This window comes from Schistocerca cancellata, chromosome 9 (genome assembly GCF_023864275.1).
Source record: "Schistocerca cancellata isolate TAMUIC-IGC-003103 chromosome 9, iqSchCanc2.1, whole genome shotgun sequence".
Classification (NCBI taxonomy): domain Eukaryota; kingdom Metazoa; phylum Arthropoda; class Insecta; order Orthoptera; family Acrididae; genus Schistocerca; species Schistocerca cancellata.
This window is the reverse complement of record NC_064634.1, coordinates 333,439,631-333,452,400: the sequence shown is the minus strand read 5'-3', so window position 1 is coordinate 333,452,400 and position 12,770 is coordinate 333,439,631. Positions and strand designations below refer to the sequence as shown.

Here is a 12,770-nt window from a genome sequence, read left to right as displayed (position 1 = left end):
TTGGGAGTGGGGAATCATTATAAGAAAATAATCAGCACTTTCCAAATAATAAGTACATATTTCAGACAGTTCATATCCCCTATCACTAAAATATATGATCACTACAGACAGAAAAATAAGGGTTGCCTCAAGATGACTGCAGAAAATTCTACTACATGAACAAAATGAAACTCAAATGCCGCTTCATTAAGTTACACATTTGTATGTATTTTCATAAATATACTTAAATGCATACAGTATATAATATGTGGAGAAGGAAACTGCGAAATTATCTAAAAGGGTGCATACGAAGAAGGAATCATATACAAAGCACTCATTATTAACAACACACTGTAACAGTATCCAAATCGTTTTATTTACAAACGAACTTTATTAAACACATATTTACAAAATAAATACTGTAAAATGAGAACCATTCACATTCTCCACATTCTAATCAAACTACAAGAAACTGACTGATGCTGCGATAGTAATCTCTGTGCAAAATGGACTGAAGTTCATCATTATTGAGCCACTGAAAATCATTTAACTTATTCTTATTTGTTTTGACGTCACCAGAAAGGTACCGAGCTTTGAAGAAAAACACCTGTCAGAGAAAAATGGCATATAATATACTTTTCAAAATGTAATAAAACTGATAAATTTTTTTTTCATGCATGATGAATATGAAAATAGAGTTGTTATAAAAAAAATTGTTATGCTAACATAAGTGAGAAGAAGGAATGCAAAATTGGACACACGGTTCTTCTAAAGAAGTGATTTAAGTGCCCCCATCAGTGTGTGTTGAGTGCATCTGATGATTTGTGAGTGAATGTGTGTACTCTAGCTAGAAAAAGTGCAAGAGCTCCAAAGCTAGAGTGAATGCTGCTTCCTGTTACGTGTTTCGGTAATCCACTCACTCTGCTGATTGGCTAAGATGCATAATAAGAAAGGCAGCTTGGTCATTCAGCACGAACTGACAGATGTCTCTGAATCTCTGCAGTTTGCTCACAGTACCATGGCCCTTCCTAGCAGCGATATTCTGAATAGTTTTCATAGCAAAGTATTGAAAGAGATTCATAAGTTTTCAAACACTTGCATTATATATTAAATGGATCCACAAAACTACTTATAGCTACCAAGTTTTGTTTGTCCTAAAAGCGCCCATGATATTGATTTGAAAAGCCATGTTTTTTTTCAGCACATAAAATAGACAACGCCTGTGAAAGAACTGATATACCCAGTTTGCAGATGTAAATTACATCTGAAATACATTTCATAACATTGCCAGTAATATGGGATTATTATGGAGATAGACACCTTGAGATTAGACAGCACAACATTCTAAAAAGTGGAAGTCCCAAACTAGAAAAGAAACTAATTTCAGGTTTGTAACTTGGCATGCTCTGAGGGTATTTACGTAGGAGACACCTACAAAATACTCATGCATTGTCCCATCTTTGAATATTTCCCAAGCACGTGGGACTTACACTAAATACACGTAACAGAGGATAATAATTTAACCTTAGACTGGCTTATCCAGTTTAATGCAGACTCTGTACCATGTCGCAACATGACATTCTCCACTTTAACAAATCACTGCCTGTGATGAAAAGAAGTGATAAATAAAAAATAAATGAATGTTACACCAAAGCAGAATAGTTCAAACATGATAGGTACTACCAATAAACACACTCTCATAGTATTCTACTAGTGAATAAATTATTTTTTCCTATAAAACTCATGTAAGTCATGATAACGAAGTTGGCAGATTTTCAGTTACAAAGACAGAAAAGGAAGTAACTGAATCTAAAATTGCAATGAAAGTACCATTTGAAGATTTAATGAGCTGTTGCTTTGCTCTGTAACGCGTGGGACTACAAAATATTGGTTGCACAGATATTTACTGGTTCATGCTGAATGACCAAGCTGCCTTTCTTATGACATCATAAACGTTAGCCAGTAAGCATTTAACCTTGCATGATGCCATTTTGCCCCAAACAGCAGGTGGTGTGTAGGCCCATTAAGGACTTAGAAAGGCTCCGCTTATTAACAAAATAGTTTCTCAAAATGAGAAATGAAAACTCTCCCGTAGGCAGAAATGTTTTCAAGTAATATAGGTTATGTAATGTCTTTCCAAACTATAACAAAAATCTTGATTAGACCACATCTTTTTTGCTTTATATTAAATTATCTTTAGTGATCATTGTAATAACATAGTTTTTCTTTCGAATCTGTTTGCGAAAACTAAAAACAGTTCACATGTTTTAAACTGCTTCTTAAACAGTATTAAATTACTAGTGTTACTCATAATGTTTTGTTCCTATTTCATTCCTAACGTTCTTCTGCAAACAGGTGTTCAGTTTTAGTACACTGTACACTGCACTTTACTGACAAGGTAGGTTGTGTGTGTGTGTGTGTGTGTGTGTGTGTGTGTGTGTGTGTGTGTGTAAGTGCGCACAATTTTTAGCTGTTTGCGTTATCTTTTCGTAAAGTCCTTTAATGTATTCAAACGTGTGCATGTGCAGAGTGTAGTGTATTCATTTATAACTTTTCAGCAACAAAATTCATGTTAAAATCATTTGGTTGCAGACGGCAAGCTATAAGTATAGGATAATGTACAAATTGTTTGGCGTAACCTCGGAATGTAAAATTAAGGTACTGACAAAATGAAACAAAAACTGTCTTTAGGCCTAGTTTTCGTAGATGAGTTATCACTTAAAATTTACTCAGATTTGTTAGATTTGAATACAGAAAACCCACTGATAATGGCACAGAGGTGTTTTGGTCACATGAAAAAAACAGTTTTTTGCATAACGAATGGACCTTATATCCAAGAATAATTAAACATAAACTGCTAGGATTCAAATCAAACTGTTAAAGGAAACCAACGAATGAACTGGCCTGCAGACATAATTTGAAAAAAAAACAGAACTAACAACTAACATCATCAGAGATGCCTCCAACATCTCTAGATGAAATATGAAGACATTAGAAAAGAAAAATTTTAGCTGTGCAGACAAATTTAAGGAACTGTGTGAGATCTGCATGAAAAATGGACTGGACAAGGAAGCACTAAAGGAATGAATAAACAAACTTGAAACACCTACCAAATGTCACCTATATCGACAATAAAAAATGTCTTTCACTAAACACTAATATACTTCACTGTGAAATGGTTCTGAAGCCAGTAGTTATGTATGCAGCTGAAACATTATCTCTAAATGCAAATAAAGGCCTCCTTGAAGAACTTGAGAGAAAAGAGTGTAGTATCATTATGGTGGTCATGGGATCCTATTACAAGAATAGTATTCACCAGAAAACATCCAATAAGGAAGTTTAAGGCACAATACAAAAAATTACAGACTCGATCTCCAAAAAATGTGTGCAATTTGGTAGTCATCTCAAACAAATGGAAGGAACAGGTTGATCAAGAAGATCTTCCACTTGTTTTTATTCAAATCCCATAACCACAACAATGCCCTTGTTTAAAAATACTGAGAAGACCTCCAATCCCACAAATAAAGCCTGACAACACCTGTGAGACAGATAGCTTCCGTAAGAATATAGCGTCGAACATGCTACACAAAGATGAGCAACCAAAAAGTAGACATTTTGCCCTTGGATGGAGGTGTGTAAAGAAGTCCACTCACAAAGAGTGAAGGAAAGAAATCTGGGCTTCAAAGAAAGCAAAGCTCAATGTCAAATGTAAGAGGATTTAACATTATTTTAAATGGTCCCAGAGAAATAATAATAATAACACAAAAGGACAAATGCTTGTAATATTCTGTCTGGGCTAAAATGGTACAGTAAATAAATTGATATTGCTTGTCTACCGTGATTAAGTCTTCCTACTCTCGACTTTCTGATTATGTAGTGATTAAATACCAGATTCATAAAAGAGAGCACACCAATACTTTACAAGCGATATGGCATGATGATTTAAAGTCACTAACCTCTTATTCCCCTCATATTACATGCAACCTCCTCCTCCTCCTCCTCCTCCTCCTCCTCCCCCCCCCCCCCCACCTCCAAAGGCATTTACAACAACGTAAGTTATTATATTAAAATGTAAGGGAAATCACAAATAAAATTACTGGAGAAATTATGAAATCAGTTAAATATGCAGACTCAACACAGTGAAATTTGACCCCATGGCATACAAAAAGGAAGAACACTTAATGTTTGCTTTCTTTTTCAGATTGAGAAAAAAGGTAGGAACCCTTATTTAGTCACACGGTACATAGTTCTAAGACAGCACCTTCTTAAAGATGTGGTATGAGCTAGGGCTTCAGTGTCAACAGTCGCTCGCCACTACGTGGGAATATATCAGTAGAACCTTATGGATGAGTTCTAAATGTCCTGCATGCAATAAAACAAATTACACTATTTCATTATTAATGTGCTACCTGCTTGTTCTTCAAACAAAATTCTGGTTTGTGAAACTTCAAATACCTTACCTTAGCTCCAACAGATTCATTGCGAACTGCTGTTGGGTACCTATACTTATAGAATCCACATGGAGCATTTCCAATGAACTGAACCCTCAAATTATTTCCGCAACTTTCCTTAAGGACTCGCTCTGCAGCCTACAGAACAAGAAGGGAAAAAAAGAAAACTTTCTCAGAATTTCCTAAGTGTCTTTTAAACAAGTCATTTTAAGTACACTTGAAAACATTTTCACGTAAAATGATAAATATTTTGATTTAGTAACTGAACAGCACAGCAAAGTGCTGTTTTTTTTTCTTTAAATAAATATGAGTTTTAGTTATGAAGACTATTACGTGAAAATATACTCAAGCAAAGATTCTTACTGAAAATAAGTAAAATGATCAACTTTCCCCAAAGTTGTAAAATGTCTTTACCACTGGTTACTTCCCCATTCCCAAGAGCTCTTCCCATCACATGTGTATTTCTGGAATCATTCCCACTTGTCTTACATTTCCTTTTGTTCTCCTAAGATCTTCATTTACAAAACACATTTTGCCCACCTTTAGTATAAGCGGCAGACAAATAAAAAGGCGACAGACAGAAAAAGGTAAAAAAAAAACTGAGTATTATTTAAAAAGTAATTACCAAAACTGTTAATATATTTATCCCACTGTGAGATAAAATTGCCAATGCCTTCATAGAAAAATGCTTGTAGTTGTCTACAGAACCATAATTGTACACAGGCGTGCATCTCTTTGTCTGAAGCTATGAATGTCTTATTTCAGGGCTCCTAAAACATCAGATGGGGAGATACCGGGACTCTATAGTGGATGTGTTTGGGGCTTACTAAAGAAATTTTTGCAGGTTGGCAATATGTGCTCTCCCCCCCTGCACCCCGCCTCCAAATACTGCAAATACTACTGTTTTGACTACAATGCAGTAGTTACTCAGGAAAGCCTTTACATGTCCTCCACACAATCCTAATCTCTCCCCACGCAATTGCCATATTTTTGGAGCCCTGAAGAAAGACATTCACGGCCAACGATTTGCTTCAGATAAAGAGGTGTACACATGGGTACTATCACAGTTTCGTAGGCAACTACAAACATTTTTCCATGAAGGCATTGATCATATTTTCTCAAAGTGGGATAAATGTTGTAACAGTTATTGCAATTAAACTGGAAAAAACAAAGTTTACTTACTTTTTTCCATCTGTCTTGTTTTCATTTGACTAGTCAATTTGTCATTTGTGGAACAAGTTCACATCCATAAATCAAAATTTTAGGGTTACACTTTTCTCTCTAACACTGCGTGTTCCAATTCTCTGCATAAAAAAATTCACTGTTTTGAGCTTCATGCACAGTTTATCACCGATAAATTATAATATTATGCACTATATTCAAGGCGTTTCAAAACAGTACTGAAAAACCTATGCATTATAATGTATGCTTGGAAGAATGAATTAAGAATAAGAAATCATATCTGGGAATTTCATGTATAATACTACTGAGTATCAAAGCATACAGGTCTGCCAACTACACACCAAGAAGGCCTCATCTGACATGGTGTAGCGATGGAAGGGGCACCAAATTTGTTATGAAAATCAGTAAATTACTCAATGGACAGTATTTTTCAGTACAGGTATTTGTTATGAAAATCAGTAAATTACTCAATGGACAGTATTTTTCAGTACAGGTATTTCATTTATTCCAAGCAAGAATCGATTCATGATGTCATCATCTAGACACGAGTTGACTGTAATCTGAATCCGTTTTAGCAAACTAATAGTTTCTCTCAGGCAATAAAATTTTATTGATTATGAAATACAAGTTCCTGAAGTTTATTCAGAATTGGAAATGTTTAGTTAGTAATTACATGCCATAATTTATTTGTTTAATATAAATGTGTGTTGAATTTTGTATGCATAAAAAAAGTGTGAATTTATGTGCGGCTTTTACTCTGAGACGAGTTATCACTTAAGAGTGCTAAAAGTGCATGTGTACAGTTCGCTGACCTGTGTGGTGAATTTTATTTTGTGACGTTGACCTGAATGGAGAGTAAATCCAGTTTCATTTAAACTTTATGTAAGATAAGACACATCAAGTTATTACAAAAGAGTCGTTTACCCCATTAAGGAAAACTAAAACCAGCATGCTCGGTTTGAAATATGTTACACATCAGTGCGTGATTGAGCTGTCCAGTAAATCATGTACAATTGTTGCAAATGTGTGTGGACTTAAAGCATGAAGCTGGAAATTAATTTTGAGACAAGTGCTGATTTTGACAAAAATTAACTGAAAGTTTATTCAAAATATCGAGGTCCAGTTTAAATTGAGACACATACCACTTTATTGATTATGTTGCGTAGCAACACTGTAAAGCAGCTTAATTAATTCATTAGAACGATTTGCGATGTAGTAAAGCCCATTACACACACAAAATGTTACACGAAGTTTGCTGACTGCATGAGAGTGTTTTTCTTTCCACAAACGCCAATAAACCGGCAATTTCAAAAGTTAAATTATTAACTGTTGTGTAACTTCAGTGATTGTTCAGCACCACTGCGGAACTTGTTATATCATGTCTCTTTACAAGGGATCTCAAGAAGCCGGGATATACAAGAAGAGAAAGACTTAAGAAGAGGCATCAGCATAATGGCAGAGTTTTTAAGCCAGACTACAGAAACGGAAATCATCATTACTGCATTATCGCACAGTCATAAAAAGCTGCAGTCAAAGCTCCTCCTCTTTCTAGAGTAGTACACGATCTACATACTCCAACAGAATACTGCTGAGTCTCAGAGAGTATTAGTGACATCCAATTATGATACATTACTATGCCATCTTGGACTACGAAGTCCTCTGACTGGTCATCCATTAAAGATCTTAGTATACTTGATCAGTATGTAGTAGTAGATATTTCAACTACCATCTATAACAAGTGAGGAACAGTATAAATCAAGAACATGCCATTTTCAGTGATATAGAGATGGCACAACATTACATATATAGTATTCCAGCTATATTCAATGGGATGAAACTCTTTATAACAGTAACCAATTGGAATTGTATCTTCCATATTTTTTATTTAGGTTAGCACCAGCACATCCCACTCCCCCCACCCCCATCCCTTTCTGCCACCCCTGTTCATAGAATGGAAAGAGGTGGAGGAAGATGCAGGGGTGAGAGTGTAGAATATGGATAGAGAAATGGTAAAAAACAATGGGTAAGTGTGAGTAGCGGATGAGAGATGGGACTGTACAAAATTGTGATGTACCACTACAGATAGAAAGTATGAACATGGAACATACAATGAAACCATATGTTCCTGTCATCACTGTTGTGCTGGATGCAACACTAGGCTCTGTATAACATCAGCATAAAAGTTATACTTCTGTCTGTTGGCATTAAAAGCTTAATTTCATAACATTCAAAATGCTTTAAAAAACGATCATTCAACAAGTTGATTTGCAACCCTTGTATCTTTACATTTGGATTAATTTTTCTTAAGTATGTGATAGAACTGTAGAAAAACAGATGCAATGACACTTATGTTACATAAGTTTTCAGAAAAATAAAATGGTAATCTTCATGGTATGTTGGGTTAGTTGCATGACAACTTTAGTGTTCTCACAAAAATCTGGAGAGACAAGTGTGGTTAAAAGCAATAAAATAATAGGTTGAAGTCCTGACACAAAACAAAATTTTAAGTTTTAGCACATATCTCATCTGGTAAGCTACCAATGAAACTAGCATGTAACACAGTTATTAGGCCTCTAGTATTTTCCTTGTTCATTTCTCTAGGAACTTAAGTTCTCCAAAGCCTCAAAATTTCCAATTTTGTCAATCTCTCTCGTTTGCATTACTCTTTCATTGTAGGTGAGGTAAAGTTATTTCTCCAAGAAATATGCGTGAGATTATTTTTATCAAAGTGATGATATTTTATAATCAGTTACACTGATGTACTACACTTGAAATATCGTAAACTCATGAAACTGTGTGGTCGGTTAATTGGAATTTGGCAAAACAGGTAATGGAGTGTGATATGTGGAGACAATATTGATTTTTGTGCAACAAAATTTTGCCCTCTTTTGCTTAAATTCATACCTATCATTCATTTTGGAGTTATTCAATAATTATATGGGAAATCTACCAGCATCATTAGTAAGTGTTGCCTCACCTATCCTCAATGTATTTTAATCGTCATCTTGTACTGTTATGTTAATTTCATTTTCAATTTATTAATATATTTAAAACTGAATATGTTTCTGAGAACTGTACGTGTAAAAATACCTGTCGCATTGTTTCACCTTCAACACGCACGCCTTGAGGAAATGCCCACACATGGCTATTACCGATTTTCATTTGTCCCAAAAGCATTAAAGTTGTTGATAAACAACGTTCCAGTGATTTCTTATTGCCTTTACGATCTGCATCTGTGGGAAAAATTTTAATTTAGTATACTACACTCATTAACAAAAATTGATAATTTTACCACATAATTTTCAAAAAATATTTTTTCTTAATCATCAAATGTAACATACATCAGACAAGTTAAATATCTTTGACATTCAAGTAACGAAAGGAAAAAATCTATAATCACATACTACTAATATTAAAATATTGTCCTTGACTAGTATGAAGAAGTATGAAGTATTCTCTGACAGTTGTTCATGTTTGTCAAATGTGGCTGTGAAACTCGAATCATGCAATTAGTTGTCCTTCACAATACATGGCTGGTGTTTTATATAAATGGATTTTTATCATTGAACTTTCCTGTACAGACATTTTAGTGCTGATAACACATAAACTAAGCAATTCAGTATAGTTTCAAAGAACCCGTATCTCCTCTACCTATAGAAAGAAGCAGATGACTCCACATAACAAATACAACCTATCACATTTAAATAAAAGTTTTGGTACAGTCCATATAAACTCAGCATGTGAAGAAGAAATCTTACATTCATAGATGTTATTGAATTTAGCAATCATAAAAGTCAGGAGGAACTAATAAACTCATACTTCTTGTTTGACCAAAACAATTTCTGGCCTGAGATACAGAACATTAAAAGATGGCACCTTCGTAACATAGGTCACATGCATTAAATATTAAAATGTTCCGTCTCTGTATTGGTTCAAGATATTTTGTTGCTTTTTTAAATTCAAATGGAAATAATTTTCTTATTAAGAAAATATTCTAAGTTTGGTAATGTGCACCTCAGTTCTTTTGCTGTAGTTGTTTATTGCAATTCAAATATTTTTTTCCTCAAAAGCCAATCCAATGGTCAGTATCACATAGAACAATATTCTCTGACACTCAAATCACTTAATCCAATTTAAGAGGTTTTATATAAAAAAACTGAAAATTTTTGGCATACATTAAATCAGTTCCCATTATCATACTCTCTCATGAAATCAAAACTTAGTCTAATTTGGTACAGAATTTTTGTTCTTTCTAAAGAATCTAACTGACATCAGCTTCCAAACATGGCAAAAGATTCCAAAATATATATGCAAATTTTACAAAACATGGGTTCTAGATAACAGCATTTTGGAGTAACTCTGTTTAGAATGTCAATTGTTTCTTCAGTAAGTTAAATGTATTAAACTGACTCATTATTGTCCCCTGATATTGAGTGATGCCTTCCTATTTGGCCCTTGGGAAATGAAGTATCCACAATCTTCAAAAAAATTGCAAATTAGATGTAAACAATGGTGGTAATGTTGTGTCTTGCAGCTGGAAACCAACACCCAGCAGCAGATCCTGGTGGGATGAAAAAGTCCATGACAGTTTCACTTAACTCTCAACTGATATCCACAACCTGAGCAATCTATTAATCACACTTATACAAACATGCAATAAACAAACATCTTTGTAGACTGTGAATCTGAATATTCCCCTTCTTTTTCAGAGATTTTGGTTGGACAAATGAAACTTGTTCTTGCTTGCTCTCAGATGTACACGCAATATATTTGGCCCATTACTTTGTCTCGATATGTGTCTACTGATTTGCTTTCATGGGGGTAGTTTACCTATACCATTCTTCTATTTTCTGCCAGCAGGAGCCTTCACCTTCCTCTTTCAGCAACAGGACAAGACCTATTGATGTATGAGACTTAATTACTCTTGTTAAATCAACAGCATATTGCACTAAAGAGGAGGAGGAGGTTAGTGTTTAATGTCCTGTTGACAATGAGGTCACTAGAGACGGAGCACTCAGATTAGGGAAGTATGGGACAGGAAATTGAAGAAATTTATGGAAATCACAGAAAACCTAAATCAGAATGGTCCGACGCAGAATTTGAACTGTCGTCCTACCAAATACAAGGTGCTAACCACTGCTCCACTTTGCTTGCTAAGATGTATTTGGGATACATTATAATTTGAACTGTAGTGCTTCAGCACAACCTCATCATAAGGCCTCCTGTGCACCAACTCCACAGGCATATGTGACATTGTGAATTCAAACAGTTGATAGTTATTTCTGGAGTGACTAGTGTACATTCAGAAGAGGTGATGATTCTGAATGTTGCTGAATGCAGCTGTTGAAACTTTCTGTTTGTTGCCAACAATGCATGTGCTCAGTCATGTCCTCTGCATCACTTAAAACTGAAAAACTTGTCTTCTATCAATTGAAGATAATACCTGTAAATGAGCTCATGATCACATTATGTCACTTTGTTTATAAAGGTCCATCTTGATCACATAACTCACACAATTTACAATTACTGATCTCAACTATTGCCAACTTCAGCCTGTTACCAATTGAAAAACAGGTTTGTGACAAACTGAGTTCAATTATCCGAGGCTAAATCTACAAAAAACCTAGGAATAAATAAGAAATAACGAATAATAATAATAATAATAATAATAATAATAATAGGAATAACACTAATAGCCAAACATATCAGCCATACAGACCATAAAAATATTCTGACATAAGCATAACTTAACTTCTAATGGTTGGGATTCACAGTCATATAATATTTCTAAAAAGACATCATAGTCGCCGTTGACTGTTTAAAATATTTATTGTTACTATCGCAATTTCGGCCTTATGGCCATTTTCAAGTTATACTGCAAAGTCACATTCTGTCAGAATGTCAGACAGTTTTATATTCTGACAGAATTTGACTTTGCAGTGATACTTGAAAATGGCCATAAAGCCGAAATTGCAATAATAACAATACATACTTTAAGCAGTCAATGGCGACTATGATGTCTTTTAAGAAATAAGCATAAATGTCAAGCTAGGCACAAAGTAAGACTGGTGATAGTCTGGGAGTGCCTTGTCTTACACAAATAATTGTAATCCATGAGTAATCCATATCGTAATTTCATAAATAACATGTGATATGTGTAGCCATTAATCAAAATTACTCCACATGGAAAAATTAGTGGCTGCTAATAAAACAACTGTCCAGTTACATGTAAATAAAATCAATACTTGAAATCCACATAAAACATATACAAGGTAGCAATAGAAAGCTCCTAGCCTAGTAAAGTAAAAAATACTTCAACGTGAAAAAGTCAAAACAACAAAACATTTAAACATGAACATCAGTGGAAGATAGTTTACAAGACTATGATTATTTAACTGAAGCCTTGACAGTTGACAACATGTTTGAGGTGGAATTTACCTGGCACTGTCTTTTATCTCTCTGTGAGAAGCTTTTGGGAACTGTACAAATGATATGACCAAGACAGACCTTCAAAAATAAAACTAATGGGGGTCTTCTTTTGAAAATGTGTTGGACCTGCAAAAACTGAAACTTGGTCATTACTTTAGTGATTCCCTTGTGCTACCTAGTGCAGAATCCCACAGTAGTTCTGAGCAAAGTCTCAGTGAAGTACTAACTACAGATATCCAGGTGGTACACATACTTCTCTTCTTTGATATACTGTTGTTGCAATTCTTCAGATTTTGAGGTGTTATGGTTTTCACTGTCCAATTTCCAAGTTTGTCAATGAAGGTATGAATGGCAACAGTTTCCTTAAGGGGACTGGTGGTCTGTGAATACTAGGGGAAACTTTGAAAAAATTGTCAGTTTTCTAAACCGTGTAACTCAAAGAATAAGATTTATAAGCCCTTACGGTGTTTACCATCTTTTAAGATGTCTTTTGGGAACATTTTTATGTACGAACCAAAGTTTTAGCTCTAACATTTTTTTAATTGTATTTTTTTGTTGCAAGTGAAATAAATCATGCTAATTATTTATGTATATATTGGTATACATTACTCAAAATACAAACAAAGTAGAAAGTCTGTTTATTTGCTGTAAGTTTTTTTTCCCTGTAAGTTCTTTACACTATCATCTTTAAAGCAGGCTATTGAAAAGGTGGTACAAAAAAATTTTAAG

The 12,770-nt window shown here is 34.4% G+C and overlaps 1 protein-coding gene across 1 annotated transcript in view; it reads right to left on the bottom strand.

Moving 5' to 3' along the window:
* Positions 1-333: 333 nt before the first annotated feature.
* LOC126101027 (39S ribosomal protein L46, mitochondrial) overlaps positions 334-12,770 on the bottom strand; it is a 40,534-nt gene continuing 28,097 nt past the window's right edge. Inside the window, exons 4-6 of the mRNA XM_049911692.1 lie at positions 8,703-8,845; positions 4,440-4,568; positions 334-586 (exon numbers count right to left, since the gene is read on the bottom strand). Of these exons, the coding sequence (XP_049767649.1) occupies positions 437-586; positions 4,440-4,568; positions 8,703-8,845 (422 nt within the window). The 3' untranslated portion in view covers positions 334-436. The remainder of the gene's footprint in view (positions 587-4,439; positions 4,569-8,702; positions 8,846-12,770) is intronic.